Source organism: Leptopilina heterotoma, unplaced genomic scaffold (assembly GCF_015476425.1).
Source record: "Leptopilina heterotoma isolate Lh14 unplaced genomic scaffold, ASM1547642v1 Lhet_38, whole genome shotgun sequence".
Lineage (NCBI taxonomy): Eukaryota > Metazoa > Arthropoda > Insecta > Hymenoptera > Figitidae > Leptopilina > Leptopilina heterotoma.
The window spans coordinates 106,068-123,360 of record NW_025111054.1 but is presented as its reverse complement, the minus strand read 5'-3'; the positions used below and the strand labels follow the sequence as shown (position 1 = coordinate 123,360).

At 24.9% G+C, this 17,293-nt stretch overlaps 4 protein-coding genes across 7 annotated transcripts; 3 read left to right on the top strand and 1 right to left on the bottom strand.

Moving 5' to 3' along the window:
• Positions 1–829: 829 nt before the first annotated feature.
• Positions 830–5,671, top strand: LOC122505864 (4-hydroxybenzoate polyprenyltransferase, mitochondrial). Its single transcript, XM_043617727.1, has 6 exons — positions 830–1,001; positions 1,856–2,196; positions 2,301–2,467; positions 4,469–4,616; positions 4,759–5,141; positions 5,269–5,671. The coding sequence occupies exons 2-6, from the start codon at positions 1,863–1,865 to the stop codon at positions 5,482–5,484; spliced, it is 1,248 nt and encodes a 415-aa protein (XP_043473662.1). The 5' UTR covers positions 830–1,001; positions 1,856–1,862; the 3' UTR covers positions 5,485–5,671.
• LOC122505866 (protein Abitram) lies at positions 5,632–8,112 on the bottom strand. The gene is made up of 2 exons (XM_043617732.1): positions 7,954–8,112; positions 5,632–6,608 (listed from the first exon to the last, which is right to left on the bottom strand). Exon 2 carries the CDS (start codon positions 6,479–6,481, stop codon positions 5,747–5,749), a length of 735 nt encoding a protein of 244 aa, XP_043473667.1. The 5' UTR covers positions 6,482–6,608; positions 7,954–8,112; the 3' UTR covers positions 5,632–5,746.
• A 204-nt stretch (positions 8,113–8,316) lies between these two features.
• LOC122505867 (39S ribosomal protein L21, mitochondrial) lies at positions 8,317–10,638 on the top strand. The gene is made up of 4 exons (XM_043617733.1): positions 8,317–8,474; positions 9,385–9,507; positions 9,626–9,946; positions 10,455–10,638. Exons 1-4 carry the CDS (start codon positions 8,375–8,377, stop codon positions 10,553–10,555), a joined length of 645 nt encoding a protein of 214 aa, XP_043473668.1. The 5' UTR covers positions 8,317–8,374; the 3' UTR covers positions 10,556–10,638.
• Positions 10,639–11,023: 385 nt separating this feature from the next.
• LOC122505865 (solute carrier family 35 member G1) lies at positions 11,024–16,616 on the top strand. Of its 4 annotated transcripts, none has more exons than XM_043617728.1 (3): positions 11,024–11,258; positions 13,862–14,219; positions 14,534–16,616. In XM_043617728.1, exons 2-3 carry the CDS (start codon positions 13,864–13,866, stop codon positions 15,225–15,227), a joined length of 1,050 nt encoding a protein of 349 aa, XP_043473663.1. In that variant the 5' UTR covers positions 11,024–11,258; positions 13,862–13,863; the 3' UTR covers positions 15,228–16,616. The 4 variants fall into 4 exon arrangements, with proteins under 4 accessions (XP_043473663.1, XP_043473664.1, XP_043473666.1 ...); XM_043617729.1 differs by lacking the exon at positions 11,024–11,258 and adding an exon at positions 12,760–13,014; XM_043617731.1 differs by lacking the exon at positions 11,024–11,258 and adding an exon at positions 13,121–13,261.
• Positions 16,617–17,293: the final 677 nt, after the last annotated feature.

Genomic DNA, 17,293 nt, shown 5'->3' with positions numbered 1-17,293 from the left:
TTTAAGTCACTCGTTAGAGGTAATATTTCAGGTAATTTTTAGTTAATATTAACATAACTACTCTCGTGTTTTCGGATGTAAACAAAAAATTTTCATTAAATTGTTTCGAACTAACCTAAAATTTCTAGAGATTATCTAACCTAAACTGACAACTGCGCATGTGCAAATAAAGCTTAATTATTGGTTCTTCAATGTTTCATGAAATTAATGAAACTTTCGCTTATGAAACATTGAAACTTTCAAATGAAAGTTTCATTGTTTCAATGAAACGTTTCATCACTCACAACCCTACTCAGATCAATTAATAAATAGGCTTTTGTGTATATGCAAGCGTATTAATTACAGGGTTGCCAAGTTCTAATGAGTAACTTTACGCTCAGACTGCCAGGGTTGGGGAATGACGCCTTCCTCTCGGACGAACGTGTCGCACTTGTGTATGTTGCCATGGAAACACATGAGTGCGACACGTTTGTCCGAGGAAGGCATTCCTGTGTACACCCAAATGCATATATGCTGTCCAGTGTCCTTCCAAAATACAACAAGTAGATTAAATAACTGAATATTCTCTATAAAATATAGAAAATAGATTTTAGAATAAAAAAAATAGAATTTTTAAGTAATGGGATTTAAAATCCAATTTACCACATATAAATGTTAACCCCTTCGCAGTTTGGAAAAATAATTATATGATTGGCCCATAATGTAAACATAATTGACGTGACGTATATTACGTACCCAACAACGTAACTAGCAATTTGGCAACTGTGAATCCGACTTAATAGTTATTATGTTTTTTTTTTATTTTGAAGACTGCGTGCTGCTTCCCATCCCTTTGAAAGTAGAAAAGTGGCGGGTGGTATCAGCTGGAAATTGCAAAAAAAGAATATAAATTACAACATAACCTTGAATAGATTCATTTTTCATAAAAATTATGTAATAAGAACATTTATAAATCATTACTTTTTCTTTTGTATGAATAGAGAAAATTGTCATTGATTTCTGTAAGTAATACAAATCACATGATATTACTCTTTATACGTATATAGTACACAAATACATTTACTTTAATTTTAAGGTTAGAACGTGATAAAAAAATATATTTTAAATTCTTGCCTATCCGAACTGTAAATAATAATTTTATCTGCCTTCTATTATAGTTTATTTTTTAAATTATATTTAAACTGTAAAGTAATTTCTACTGAATAATCTTATCAATAAATGTTAAAATTTTACTTTAGAAAATTCCATACTGCTCGGATTTTAAGCGGCTATCTGTAAATCGATTGGCGGCCAATTTTTAAATAATTATGTTTATTGAAAATAATATTTGTATTTAATTTTTTTAAATTAAAAATTAATTCCTGAAAAACGAACAAAAGTGTTCTTTATTTAAAATTTTAAATTAAGATATTTTTCTTTTTAAAACATTTTTCAACAATGATTAATTTTCTCTTGTATCTGAATTCTTGTTTTTCAAGGTCAAAAATCTAATTAATACTGGTTAATGATGTTTTATAACATTTTCATCATTATACGATGTTAGATCAAAATTTATATTTAATTTAATTAAATTAAATAATTAAATTTATATTTAATTTATATTTATTATTTTTTTATTGAATAAAATTAATGAAGTTTACCTTAAAATTAAATGGGTTTTAAACAATAAATTTCTTAATTTTTACATTTTACATTTTTACATTTTTTACTTTAGCTTCTTTTCTACTTTTAATAAATATTCTTAAAGTAAAGGATATAATAAATTTTGTCTTATAAACAAAAGAAATATTTTAAAAGTCAAATTAATAAACTTAAATTTTCTATTCAGTGTTAATTTTTATTTTTTTGATTGCAGACTCGAAATGAGAAGAATCATCATGTTAGGAAAATGTATAAATTTCACGTGTACAACTTTCATTCGCACGAAACATTCTAGTCATAAATTTAATTTATGTACAACAAATCTTTGTGCCTGTAAACGATTGTTGCATTGTTCTACAGTTAATTTAGAACATTTTCAAAAAAATAATAATTTCAAGAAGGAGGATGTTAATAGACAGTCAAAATTATTAAGTAGCAATCAAACAGAATTTCCAAGTCAGAAACGAAATATGGGAATTGCTGAAAAATTTGTAAATAATTTATCACCTAAAATTCAACCCTACATGAAGTTAATGAGGATAGAAAAGCCAATAGGTAAAAAAAAGTGTTAAATTTTTTTTTGCTTTCAAGTATTTCCTAAAGAAGCTATAATCGATTAATTTTATGTATTTTGAGTAACAAGTTTTTTTCTAAAATAGGTTCCTGGCTACTATTTTGGCCTTGCGGTTGGAGTATAGCAATGGCAGCACCAGCAGGATCTCTACCTGATCTAAAAATGCTAGCACTCTTTGGATTGGGCAGTGTTATTATGCGTGGTGCTGGATGTACAATTAACGATATGTGGGATCAGGATATCGATAAAAAGGTACAATATTGATTTCAAACTTTGGACTTATCAGCTTTAAGGAATTCAAGGAAAAGTCAGGGATTTTTAGTAAAAGTACTGGAAAAAAATGAATTTTTAAAATTCATAAGAAAATTCAGAATTTTGATGTTTTTCTTGTAAGCCTTCATAAACTATGAAATTACTACGAATTCTAATACGAAACCTTCAATTTTTTCTATTTCTGACAATAATTTCTTTTTAAATAACTTAATTTTTCAAGAACTATCATAAAATTATGACTTACAAATTATTTAATAAATAATTTTACTTAAATATATCTAAATTAATTGAATTTTACAAGAATTGCGTTTTCAATTTTCATCAACAGATCACAGGAAATAAAATTTTAAAAATTTCAACTTCTGAAATTTAATAATTTCTAAAAATTAAAACTATAATCCTTTTAAAAATTTAATTATTTTCTACAATTTTTAACTAAACTTCATTTCTAAGTCAATTATTTATATTAATTTTTAATGATTTTCCGAAAGTTCTTTGAGAATTCAATTATTTAAATACAAAAATTCAATTTTTTATAATAATTGATACCGTCCATTTTTCAAAGATATTAAAGTAGAATATTTTCAAAAAATTTTAATAAAGAAATTCACAAAATTAACTTTTTAAATTTTTTTCTGAAATTAAATTATTTTCAAAAATTTGTCTCAATCAATGATTTTCAGTAATTTACTATTATAATAAAATTGTCCAAAAGAATTGAATTTATTTTTAAAAAAATTTAATAATTAAAGTTCTACGGAAACCTTTAGTTAATTTTCTAAAATAATAAAAATTTCACAGGAATTGAATTATTTACAAATTTTTTTTAATAAATTTCTTCGCAATCATTCAATTATTCTCATAAATAATAAAATTTTTACAGGGATTCAATTATTTTCGTAAAATAATGAAATTCTTTTTAGGAATTTAATTATTTCATAAATATAATAAAAATCATTGAAGAATTTTAATTATTTTTAATGCAATTTTTAATCAAACTCCTCGAAAAAATGTAATTATTCTTAAAAATTTTATTAAAATTTCAAATTCGCCAAAAAAATTCAATTATTTAAAAATTTATGCGAATAACATTTTTTATGAGAATTCAATTTTTTTTTTTATTTAAATAATTGATATTCTTGTAGCATTTTCTAATAAAAATTGATATTCATTTAATAAAAATGAATTTTTAAAATTTTAGATAATAATTGAATATTAAAAGTAATGTAGCGTGAATTTTTAGAAATAATTGTATTTTGAAAAGACTTTAAATTAGTTTTTGGAAATCTCAATTTATCACACTTTTAACTACTTAACAATTTTGAAGAATTTATTTTTTTTTTTTGAAGTCATTTGAAGTCTTCATTTTCTTATAATATATTCAATTCAAGAATTTTCGAATAATCGATCGATTTATGAAAATATTTGAATTCTTGCAACGAATTTTATTACGTATTTTTATTTTAAATAATTGAATTCTTTTGAGAAATTTTACTACTACTTTTATAAATAATTGAATTCTTGGGAAGGAATATTTTATTACGATTTTTGTAAATAATAAAATTTTTTTTTTTGAAAAAATTTTATGGATATTTAAATTACCGTAAAACATGAAGATATCACTCCGAGTCGAAGACTTGGAGTGATCGATATCTTCATGTTTTACAACAAAAATTTTTATAAGTTGTTAATTTCAAAAGGTTCGAATTTAAAATTTTTTAAAATCTTCATTTTTATGGAAAAATAATGATTAAATGTTTATTTAAAATAGAAGTTATAAATGTATTTGAATAATTTTATAATTAAAGAAATTTTTAATTGTAATAGAACATTTTTTTAAGTATCTAATAATTTTTTTTTTCCAATAATTTTTTAGGGTCAAGGAAAAACAAAATTAAATTTTTGTTATAAATAGTTATTTTTGTTATAAATCATAAATCTTGTTTCTATTTAAATTACAAAAAAAATTTAAACTCTTAGGTAAGTAGAACGCGGTCCAGACCTCTTGCTGCTGGAGATGTAACACCGTTCCAGGCGCTAGTGTTTCTCGGCGGACAATTAAGTTTAGGACTTTTAATTTTATTGCAACTGAACTGGTACAGTATTCTTCTCGGTGCAAGTTCACTGGGTAAGTAGAAACAAATAATGAATTAATTGAATTAATAAACTAAATAAATTAAAGCTATATATTTAAAATTACTAACCAGGGTTAATTTTATACTATTACATCAGTAATTAATGGTGAATTTATAAAGTTTCTAATTTTTCAGGTTTAGTGATAATTTATCCTCTAATGAAGAGAGTAACATATTGGCCACAATTTATATTGGGAATGACTTTTAATTGGGGTGCATTGCTTGGATGGTCAGCAATTCATGGCACTTGCGATTGGTCCGTTTGTTTACCGCTCTATATATCAGGAATTTGTTGGACAATATTGTACGATACAATTTATGCTCATCAGGATAAATACGATGATTTACTTGTTGGCATTAAATCGACAGCTCTTAAATTTGGTAGAAAGACAAAATTATATTTATCCGCTTTTGGAGCAAGTATGATTGGTGGATTAATAACATCCGGCGTAATTATTGATCAGACATTGCCATATTATGTTTCCGTAGGATTAGTCGGCAGTCATATTGCTCATCAGGTAAGGAAAAAGAAACAATTTTTTTATTCCTTTTTACCATGGTAATTTTTAAAATTCGTTTTTTTAATTTTTTTCAAAAATTTAAAAAAAAATTTTTAAAGTATTTAAATATTCTAAATTGTTTCAGATTTACACGTTGGACATTGATAATCCAAATGACTGCGCAAAGAAATTTATATCAAATCACAGTGTGGGAATGTTTCTCTTCTTTGGTATTGTTTTAGGTAATTTATTAAAAAATTATTCAAACAAAAATAATAATAACAATAACGTGAATGATAGTCAGAGTAAAAAAAATCCTAAAGATTTTAATCATAATCAATTGTCGTTAGTCGCTAATTAATAGATTCGTTCTTGCAAAATAGAATATTTTATTTTAACAAAAATTTTGTATAGAATGTTGTATAAAGCGAAAAGCGAACAATTGTTTGCTTGAGGGAAACCAAAGAATGTAATTGTCAAGTTGAAGAAGAAAAACTGAGAAAATGAATAAGGTTTTAATTATTTAATAAACTGTTTTTGTTTGCAAATTTTGTACAAGATTATTTACAAAAAATAAGGAAATTCTACTATAAATTCTACTTATAATGAAATAGGTAGGATTTTTAGACTTCAATTTCCGAAACATTGTTTTCCTGCATTTTTTCTAATTTCATTTTAACTTGACGCTCTTCAAGAGCTGAATTATAACTCTCTTGGGTTAATAGTTTTTTCTTTAAATCGTCGATAAGTCGAATATTTGGCAGGACAATTGCTAAATAACCGCCTTTATGGGGCGGTTCCAATAAAAGCGATGGATCCTTCGCTAGGGATTCATTTACTTCCACTAACTTTCCTGTCATGCAACATTTAATCACATGATTCTCGCCATTGGACAATGTTATTGTACAAATTGTGGAATTTTCCTGTAGAGGTTGAGCGCCACGTTTCCCTTTACCCGACACTTGATTCTTCATTCTGTCCAATTTTTCACTCACACGAAAATTTACATTTACAATTGACGATGAATTGTTGTGAAGAATCACGTGACTTGGCGCTAGTGAAATCATACAAATTCGATTACTGTGAACACGAATGCAAACATCGTCGCCTGGCTTTTGAACATCGATTTTATAAAATGAAGTGAAATAACGATCGGTTACGGATGGCCATGGTGTTGATAAATCGACACCGCATAACATTGTGGATGCATCATAATTATCAGGAAAGGGAAATTCGGATTCGTCCATTTTTTCCTCTGGCTGAATTATATTTACTTTTTCCCCATTAATTTGCGAATCACTTGATTTTTCATCGTCGTTAATTAATAATTTCATCTTTTTGCTTATTGGTTCCGTCATTGTGGCAAATTGACTAAAAAAAATTTAATAAACTTATGTCCTGTCAAGACATTTATGGAAAACAAATTTTTCTCTTCTTCTCTGGAGTAATTGAATTTTATTCCTCTTTCTTAAATTCTTCTTTATTCTGGAAAATAAACGTATTAATTTTTTCTCTGTATAAAGTTATTTAAAAAATTTAATTTTAATTACTTAATTAGAAAAATTTACTTTAATTCTAAAATTATAAAAGTTATAAATTAAGGCTAATTAAACGAAAACATTCGGACAATGAATAAAATATTTATTTACTCCAACGTTTCGAAATCTAATTTGACTTTACAGTTTGCAATACGTTTTTACTTAATTTGACAAATTATTTTTATTTTATTGTGAATTATTGTATTGTGAACCGTTATTTATTTAATTATTTATTATCTATGTGTTATTTATTATTTATTTATTGCTTTTATACCAAGACGGATTATTTATTTATGGTATGTTTATTATTTATTTTATTTATTATTATATTATTTTTTATTTTTATTATTTTTTACTATTTATTATTTTTAATTATTATTAAATTTTTATAATTGTATTATTAATTTTTTCATAAATTTAAAATTTTTTTATTAATTTTTAAATTGTTGTTAACTTGTTACTAACTTTATTATTGATTATTTTTCACATTTTAAAATTTTTTTAAATTATTTTTAATAAAAATTGACTAAAAAATAATCATTTTTATAAATATTTATTAGTTTAATAATTCATTTTCGTATTTCGAGGATTCTTTTCGATCGGAAGAAGTTCACTTTCCACCCGAATGCAACTTGCACTTTTTGTTACTTAGAGGATTCATTGTTTCACATATTATTTTCATGCCCGGCCTGCGATCATTTATTTGCTCCCATCATAAAGAATGAGTGTAATAACCTCTCTTCACTGGACAAATGGTTAAATGTTTTGTCATCGAATAACCCACTTGTAATTAAGAAATTTGTTAATTGTTTTGTTAAAGTCTTAGATTCTCGTATACTCTATAATAATGCTTGACTGTTCTCTTGACGCGTCTTCTTTTTCTTATTTTTTATATACTATACGCAACTCCCTTGTAATCACATTTATATGTGTTGTAAACAAGTGAAATAAATAAAATAAATAAATAATTCATTTTCTAATTTTATGAATTATCAATTTATTTATTAACGAAACAGATTGAAGTCATGAAGGAAGACAAAATAATAAAGAATTTTAATTTTAAAATCAATTAAGAATTTTCAAATTCTAAACATTTTTAAAGAAATTAGAAAACAAAAAAAAGTTCCTTGATTATCAAAATAATTATTTTAAAGTAAAAATAAAAAATAAATAAAATGTTTACAGAATTTAGTATAGAAATAAATAATTATATTTATAGGTTATGTAGCCTTTAAAAAAATACTTTATGAACGTTAATTAATTTGTAATAAAGAGAAATAATTAAAATTTACCAGTTTTCAGATGTTTTTCGATAATTTATGAATTATTATTCGACAAAAAGAAGACTAATCATTGAGTTTGATTAACAATAATTATAAAGAAAATATCCAAAATATAATACATGTGATCAACAAATGTAAAATAACTCAAAATTTACCGGAGGTTTATTTGTTGCACGCAGGGTTCGGGAATTCGGGAAATACTTTAATCAATAACAAAATTTTGTCAACAAATCGGTAGTAGAATAATTTTGCCCAATCAGACGATTGAATTTATAGAACTCATTTTTTGATTGGTCAAATCTATTTGCTGTGATTTTACCTTTAGGGTATGATCACATGTTGCCTTGAGGTTCCCATCCCTGCATGAGCGGTTCACACACACTGACAGTGACACACACACAGTAGGTGTTTTTTTGATGTGAAAATAAACATGGCATCTTTAATTGGTTTTCCTCGACTTTTTTCATTTGGCATTAGTAATTGTGTGAAAAGGTTTAACAGTAATTTGCTTCCCACACAAAATTTGCCAGGTTTGATTATTTCTTTCAAAAATTTTTTAAATTATTTATGTACATTCTTCGGTTTGTTTATGTCGTCTTTTTATAACCTCACTTTTTTGTTTCTATAAAAATTAAAAATTGGAAAATATTTTTAAATATTTAAATTGAAGACAAAAAAATTTGAGACAATTTATTATTAGTATAGTAAACTGTTAATTTTTTATTATTACGTTTAAAAGTAACTTTTTTTGAAAAAATGTGTTTTTTCCTTTTAATAAAAATGGTCATTCCACGTGAAATTCGTTTAAAAAATCAGAACTTTTTGATTGTAACAATTAAAAAAAATTTTTTTTATATAGAAAAATATTTTTAAATATTAAAATTGAAGTTAAGTATAAAAAATTAAGAGACAATTTATTATTATTAGTAGTATTGTTAATTTTTTTATTATATATTTACATTTAAAAGGAACTATTTTTTTTAAATAAATGTGTTTTTCTTTTTAATAAAAATGGTCATTCCACGTGAAATTCGTTTAAAAAATGTTTTTTGATTACAATTTTTATTTTTTTTATTTTTTTGCTATAAACATAAAAATATTAATTATAAATTTTGCATATTTTAATTGAATGTCCTGCTTTTAGTCAAGAGAAAAAAATGTTTTTAAATGTATCAACAGATTTGTATGGGTTCGAAAATATTTTGTTCAAAATTTTATGTAATTAAAATTTCTATTTTATTAATAAATATTATTATTTAACATTTTAATTTTACTTTAAACTAACAATAATCAAGTTTTTATATATTAGAAAAAAAGCATTTTTCTATTATAAATGGTTTAAAATAAAAGAGTATTTACTTTTATTATATTTTTATATATAAATTAAATAAATATAAAATAAATAATAATTAATAAATTTTTACATAAAATTTCTAACAGTTCACAGATTGAGTAACACGCAAATTGTTAGATTAAAACACTATCTGCCTTGGTTTACGGACCGCGTACAATATAAACCAATAGTACCTAATTTAACAGAAGAAGACGAACAACTTGCAACTGGTAATTATTTAAATACAATTAAAAATATATTTTTTTTAAAAAATCAATTATAAATATTTAAGTATCGATTTTAATAAAATTTTCTAAATTTTTTTTTTATTTAACAAAAATAAAACAGATGTAATAAAGGAGATTAACAATCAAATTGCAACTGAGAAGGCTGGTCGACTTTTTGCTGTGGTACAAATTTGTGGTAAACAATTTAAAGTAACGACAAATGATATTATTGTCATTCAAGGCTATTGGCCACCTAATGCCGGCGATGAATTGAAACTTGAAAAAGTATTACTCGTTGGCAGTAAGGATTTTACTTTAGTTGGACGACCAATTCTTAATAATGAATTGGTTAATATTGACGCCACTGTTATTGAAAAAACATTTTCAACAACCAAAACACATTTTAGATTTCAACCAAGAAAACAGTTTCGTAGAATTCATTGTAAGTCTAATTAATATATATTTGAAAGTTTTAAGTTTTACATATTTGTTATTTTAAAATCTTACAAGGGTTCAAAATAAATTCTTTTTGACTAAATTAAATATTTATATTTTAAAATAATTTATATCGTTGATAGTCATATTTATTTAACAACATCAAATTCTTTAAATTTATTTTTGAAATAAATGTTTTCTTAAGACTTAATAATAATACAAACTTAAAATTCAAAATTTGACTAGGACCCAAAAGTAATGTGTAAAAAATATATTATCCCGCAATGTACTTAAATTAAAATTAATATAAATTATAATATTAATTCTTATATATTAAATAACAATATAAATATAACTTTTTATTAAATATTAAATTAAAATAATAAATAAAAAATTTAACAATTTTGAAAGTGGAATTTTTAATAATTTAATTTGAGAATTAAAAATTAATTTTTTTTAATAAGGTATAAATTTGATATATTTTAATTTAAAACTAAACTTATTTTTCTTTTCAGTTCTAAGAATTCAACACACAATGCTGAGGATAAAATCGATAAACGTAATGGGAAAAGTAGGAGAGGTGAAGGAATTCGAGGGTCTCGACAAAGTCTTTTAATTATTATTATTATCATCATTATCCTGTATAGAAAACCAATTTATAATGTAATGTTTTATATAAAGAATTCTTGTTAAAAATCATTTTTAAGCTAATTTTTCTTATCAATAATTATTATAATTTATTTTGCAATTTTTCATATAGCTTTTTGTAGAAATTAAATAATTGTGCTAATGAAGTAAATCCTTTATTACAATAAATTTATTAATAAAAACTTTTTAATAAAATGAAATTAATAATGAAAAAAAACTAATAACAACAAAACTCGTTTTTGAATTTAGCGCTAAATGTCATATACAAATACTTGTGAAATAAAAAAAAATAAAGTTGAAAAAAGTCTGATATTTAAAATTATTCAAATGAGTCTATTGTTTAAAATTATATTTATCTTATCGTTAATACTGTCAAGGAAAAAATTCCAACTTTTCTGTTCAATTCTTTGTTTTTAATATAATATACAATTATGTGGAATAGATTTTAAAAATGGCGCCGAAGGGAAACAACACCTGATAAAATTTAGCCTTGTGTCCACAATATATTTTTTCTAACATTCTAACCGTAAAGACAATTTATTCTAGTCACAAGTGTTATGAACATGAAGAGAAAAAATTTACGACTCCCCTCTCTTATTGTTAAAAAAAATCAGTCATAGTTGCATTCAATAGATATGAAAAAGAACAATTTGTCACTATAACAAAATTCAGTGAGTATTGACTTCTGTATATTTATATTCATCGTCTGCTACATTGTTTTATTTTGAATTATCTTTTATCATGTGAATCATAATGCAAATTGTTTGTTGTGTTATAAATTTTACCGGCTTATGACATTTATTATATTTACGTTATCTGAGCTTTATTTATTTCGAATTTTCTATTGACATTCTTATCTTTTTTTATTATATAATTTCAAGGTTAGTTTCATTTTGAATAAATCGAAATAATATCTTTTTGAATATAATATTTTATTTATTTATATTTTTTAATAATAAATTTTATTTTAAAAATTTTTGTTTTTAAGTTGTTAATCTTTTTGCAGGCATTATGATTAAAATGGGTTAAAAAATAAAAAAGTTTTATAATTTTCAATGAAAATGCGAGAAAAAAAATATTAAATATAAAAAATATTAAGAGGATCAAAATTTTGAATTTAAAAAAAAATTATCTGTAAAATGTATATAAATTTACGTACATTTTTAAGATATCTCATTTTTGAATTGTAATTTATTTATAATGACAAATAAAAGGATAAAAATAGTTTTAAAATTACAATAATAATAACTAAAATAAAATTATTGATTTTTGTATCGTATACTGTAAGAAATGTTATATTTGGGGAAAAGACTATAGTTAAAATTTCAGTCCATCAATTTTTGCGTTATTTAGAGGTTAACTTATTTTTACCAAATATTTAAAAAAATAAATATATATATTTAAAATTTTCTATAATTTTATCTCTATTATCTTTTGTTTATGTAATTTTTTAGTTAATTTGGAAAATATAAATTTTTAAGGTGGCAGAGGTTTTTGGTAATAAATTGCTTTTTTATAGAGACATCTTTATTTAGACTTTTAACAATGGTACGCAAATTAGTTTATAATTATGAGATTGCAAGCTATAACTTTATTTTCGGCTATATATTTCATTTATCATTGTAATATTAATTATAAAGTATACGAAAAAGACAATTTATTTATTTATTTTATATATCCTATATTAAAACACAAATACTTCGAAAATAATATTTCATAATTAAATAATAAATAAATTAAATAATATTTAATAATAAGTAAATAAACTTGTTTTCTAAACAATAAAATATGAAATTATTGTTAAACAATTATTAGTTGATAACGTATGAGATTAATATTTTTCGAAGTATATATACACATGACATTCACAACAAAAATTGTATATAAGAAATTTATGTAATATTTAAAATTCTTTATCACATCGGAATATTGAAGTTGACACCCGAAGCGAAATAAATCACAAGTTTACTAATTTTTAAAACTTCCTATTTCAATAAAAACACATTATATTTTCCACCAAATTTTTTTCTTTTGTACGTGAAAAACAGTTTTTTTTATTTTTAATTTGTAAATAATAAATCTACGTTAAAGGAAATGAATTTATCATTCGGTGATTAAATATTAAATTTGAAGAAGTTAACAATTTTTTTTTTAACTTCTTCAAATTTAATAAATCTACGTGTTACGATCGACTTCGTAACTAAATATCCCTTCATCGTGATAACAAAATATCATACGTATTAGAGAAAATTGATAATGAATTCTTAAAGTGAAGAATAATAAAGGCTCTAAGTGAGAAATCGTGTTAAGAAAATTGATTTAAAATAAATGTCAGTGAAGTACGAATAAATCGATAAATGAAAAATGATGTATTGAAGAAAACGGATTATAAGAAGTTTAAAAGGAATAATGTCAAATAACGAATAGGTGAGTTAGTTGTTTACATACACTCAAATAATATTTCACACACACAAATATTATATATTTGAAAAGATAGAGATTGTGTTAGAATCATACACGTATTAAACACAAATAATTATATATTATCGTTGTAAACTAAAGATATTACAGAGAATAAAAAAGGGATAAGTTCATATGCATATTAGAAGGTTTTAAAGAGAAGAACAATACATTATAATTATTTGTAATTCTATTAACTTCATTTAATACATCAGTAAGTCCTAAGAATACCTAAGTCCGATCATTTCTTAAAAAAATATTCTATCATATTGGATTGGTATTTTGAATTTTGGAAAAGTGGCCTTATTTTCGTCCGCCATCTTGATTATGTTAATAATTTTTTATACCTGCGAGGATTCGAGGACGCTATATATATATATGGAGTTTTTAAGTTAATTCTTTTTTCGTTTTCATTTGAAAAATATATTTTAATGTATTTGCTTGCAAGAAATCGTTTTTATATTTATTTAGTCAGAATTTTGTTATGTAGACATATGGAGTTATAAATGAAGAAAATCTATAATTTTAGTTTGATTTTCCATAATATTTATATCTTTCAGCGATTATGTTCTTTACAATAAACTTTTATCTGATTGATCGTCACATATGTGATAACCTGATTTTATCAATATTGACGTATTGTTTAAGTCTCTCGTTCGTTGCAGATAGTTAAAGATCCAGTTTTTCTTCAAATTGATATTAAAACAACTATTTTGATTATAAAAATCCTTAGTGAACGTAATTGCTCTTCAGAAACAATGAATTATTTAAATCAAGAATACTACTTAAAATGTTTATTGTTTTCTTTTTGCAGAGATGCCGGAACACGTGGAATTACAACATTTAGTCGACGGCGATATAGAACGTCACAATAAGTCGACAATATTTCGAAAAAAATTTTATCCCAAATGTAAAACTTGTCCGTACTTGGGATTGGTTTTGGCGACAGTATCGTCATTGTTTTTTTCCCTTTGCAGTGTTATTGTAAAGGGTTTAGTAGATATAAATCCCATGGAACTAGCTGCCTTTAGATTTGTTGGCGTTTTACTACCGACAATTCCAATTTTAATTTACAAAGGTGAACATCCATTTCCACGAGGGAGAAGATTTATGCTGATTTTACGAAGTTTTGTTGGAACCACGGGTCTTATGCTCAGCTTTTATGCCTTCCGGTAAGTAAAGTTATTATAATTTAATTTCCATTTTGTCCAAATTTTACAAGTCGAAACTTCGATTATTAGAGTTGGACTATAATTCCACATTGACTAAATAAATTAAAGTAAATAATAAACAAATTTAGAATGATCATGTAGTTTGGATTATCGAGGTCTCTATGGAAAATATATAGTTTGGGATGACGATGATTATAAAGATCTGGTTTATCTGAAACTCAAGACCTCAGTGATCATTTAGATGATTTTTATTATTATCTTTCGATGAGAGAATATAATTAAGATTTATGACATAGATGATATTAATTTTACAGGCACATGCCCTTGGCTGACGCTTCGGTTGTCGTCTTTTCAGTACCTGTCTTCGTGGCCATATTTGCAAGAATATTTTTAAAGGAACCTTGCGGTTTATTTAATGTTATTACTGTTTGTTTGACGCTAATTGGTGTGATTCTAATTACGAGGCCGCCATTAATTTTCGGCCATACTGTTGAATCTCTCTCCGACTCGCAAATTGAAACAGACATTCCCGATGTTTGGGGAGCGATTGCAGCTTTTTCAGCAACAATATTTGGCGCTAACGCTTACGTTCTACTTCGTGCTTTAAAGGGCCTTCATTTTTCAGTGATTATGACAAATTTCGGTTCGTTTGCACTAATACAAACTGTCATGTATTCCTGGTTAATTGGCGCACTCTGTTTACCCCGTTGTGGAACAGATAGACTCCTCGTTGTTGCGCTGGCATTTTTTAGTTTCGGCGGACAAATTCTTCTCACATTAGCCCTTCAAATGGAACAGGCTGGACCTGTTGCAATTGCTAGGTCAGCGGACATTGTTTTTGCCTTTTTATGGCAAGTGTTATTCTTCAACGAAATACCAAATAAGTATTCAATCGGAGGCGCTATTCTAGTCACGAGCTCAGTACTTTTAACGGGCCTGAGAAAATGGGCCATATCCCTACCCGAAAATTCCACATTAAAAAAATCACTCGGAATATTAGCAATGTAGAAATGAGAAAAATTTCGCTTCTGAGCTCAAATCTCTAAATAATAAAAATAATGAGGCTCTCCATTTTTTTTTTTGGAAAATATATTTATTACTATGTTTAGCGGTCAGTGCAATACGACTGAAGCAAATGTTTTGCATTTGATATTTTTTTTATCCATAGACTGTGTGAAGAGAATATTATAAAACTCTTAAAATCTCCTATATACTAAATCTACGAGTTTTAGAGCAAACCTTCGAACTAAGTGTATTAGTTTGAAATTGAAGATTTGTTCTGAACTTTTTCGACGAATTAATGTAATCCTTATGATACTAAAAATCTTAAGAATCTTTTTATTGGCGTAGTCTAAAATAAAATGTAGAATTTTGGGGCAACGTAAAAATTTAAACAGTTTGGCTTGTTATTAGATCTACTAAATACAACTTTGTAATTGTCGAAAAGTCAGGTAATAATTAGGAGTCTTATTTTTATATTTACTACTATCACAAAGATATTAATTTTTGTTCTTTAAATATTACTCTTCTCCTTTTAAGAATTTTATGACTTTTTACGATTTTTAATAGAATTATAGTAGAAAAAGCAATTTGATAATTTTTGTAGGGTGAATACAGATAATTTCTGATTGTATTACTTCTGGCTTTTACTCTACATAATTTATATACAAGTATATTATGCACCATAAAAGTAAAACTCTTTCAAAAATATTTCCTTTCAAGGAACACTTAATTGCAGGAATAATTTGTGCAAAACGTGATGTACTTTATATAAAATGAGTATTATTTTCTAGGTTTTAAAAGTTTTTATTCCTAGTCCAGAATAATGTTTTCTCTCTATTCAATCTCTTCCACAAAAAGAAACCCTTTAGCCATGTAGGGGATAATGATGCTTGTATTGTTGATAAATCTATAAGCAAAATTTATCTGATAAATGTAAATTATACAAGCGCTTCCAGCAGATTTTCTTGTTGTGAAAAGCTTTTCAGGTCTGTATCAATCTCTGATAAATAATCTTCTAGACGTCACAAGAATTCAAAAAGCATTTCTGAAAACTGACTTGAAATTGGACTGATTGATCTCACTGTTTGTGCTTCCTTTTCTGTTATCGATTTATCCACTTCCATGTTGATTTTCGCCCCAAGCTAATCGCTTGATGATTATCAAGTACACGCTAGCTTCAACAAAACATGTACAGTAAACCATGAAAATAATACTCACGTTATATAAAAAATGTATTATTTCTCAATAATCAATATCGAACTATTTGGAGATTTTTCTTAATTTAATCAATAGAAAAATATTCGTAAGATTGAATTAACAAAATAATTTATTTAGAGATTTGTTTTTCTAGTATTCAATTTTTCAAAAGGTTTTAAATAAAAATTTTAAACAATTCTTAAAAATTATTTTCTTATCCTTCCTTTTTATCCTGAGAATTAACTAAGCACAACTGTTAAGCTCAGGGGAAACATGCCGAACTTTCATCCTCGGGTGTACGCGAGCACAGTCCTATAAAACTAATGTATAAGCAGGTGTGGTCAGATTAATTAATCGCTACTCAAAGTGATAGCACGATTAGTATATTGTCTTCCAAAAAGGCTGAGTGAAGAATTGGAAGGACTGATTATCTCCATTTTTTTGTATTTTTCCTTGTTAAATAAATAAAGTAGAGTTGGCTCTCAGTTGAGTAACCAACTCTTTTAAAAATTATAATATCAGTTATTTTTTACGGCGACAACATAATTGTTGGTGGCGGTGGGAGATTTAAAATTGTTTTGGAAATTCATCCAGATTTTGAGTATCTAGAACCCAGAGCTACTTCCAGATAAACAAAGTGATTATCCAAAGTGAACGAGAGAATCAACAAAAAAGCAGATATCCAGAGTAATCCAGAGAGTTATCCAGATCTACGAAGTGTTATCCAGAGTGTTAATTAAGCATATACTAAAAAAAAAATAAAAAATTGAAAATCAGGCCATAAGTCAACCTCTATTATTTATAATTAATGATTTAATTATTTATTTTATATCTATTATCAAGAGTTTTCAAAAAATTCTTAGTATAATATTTCC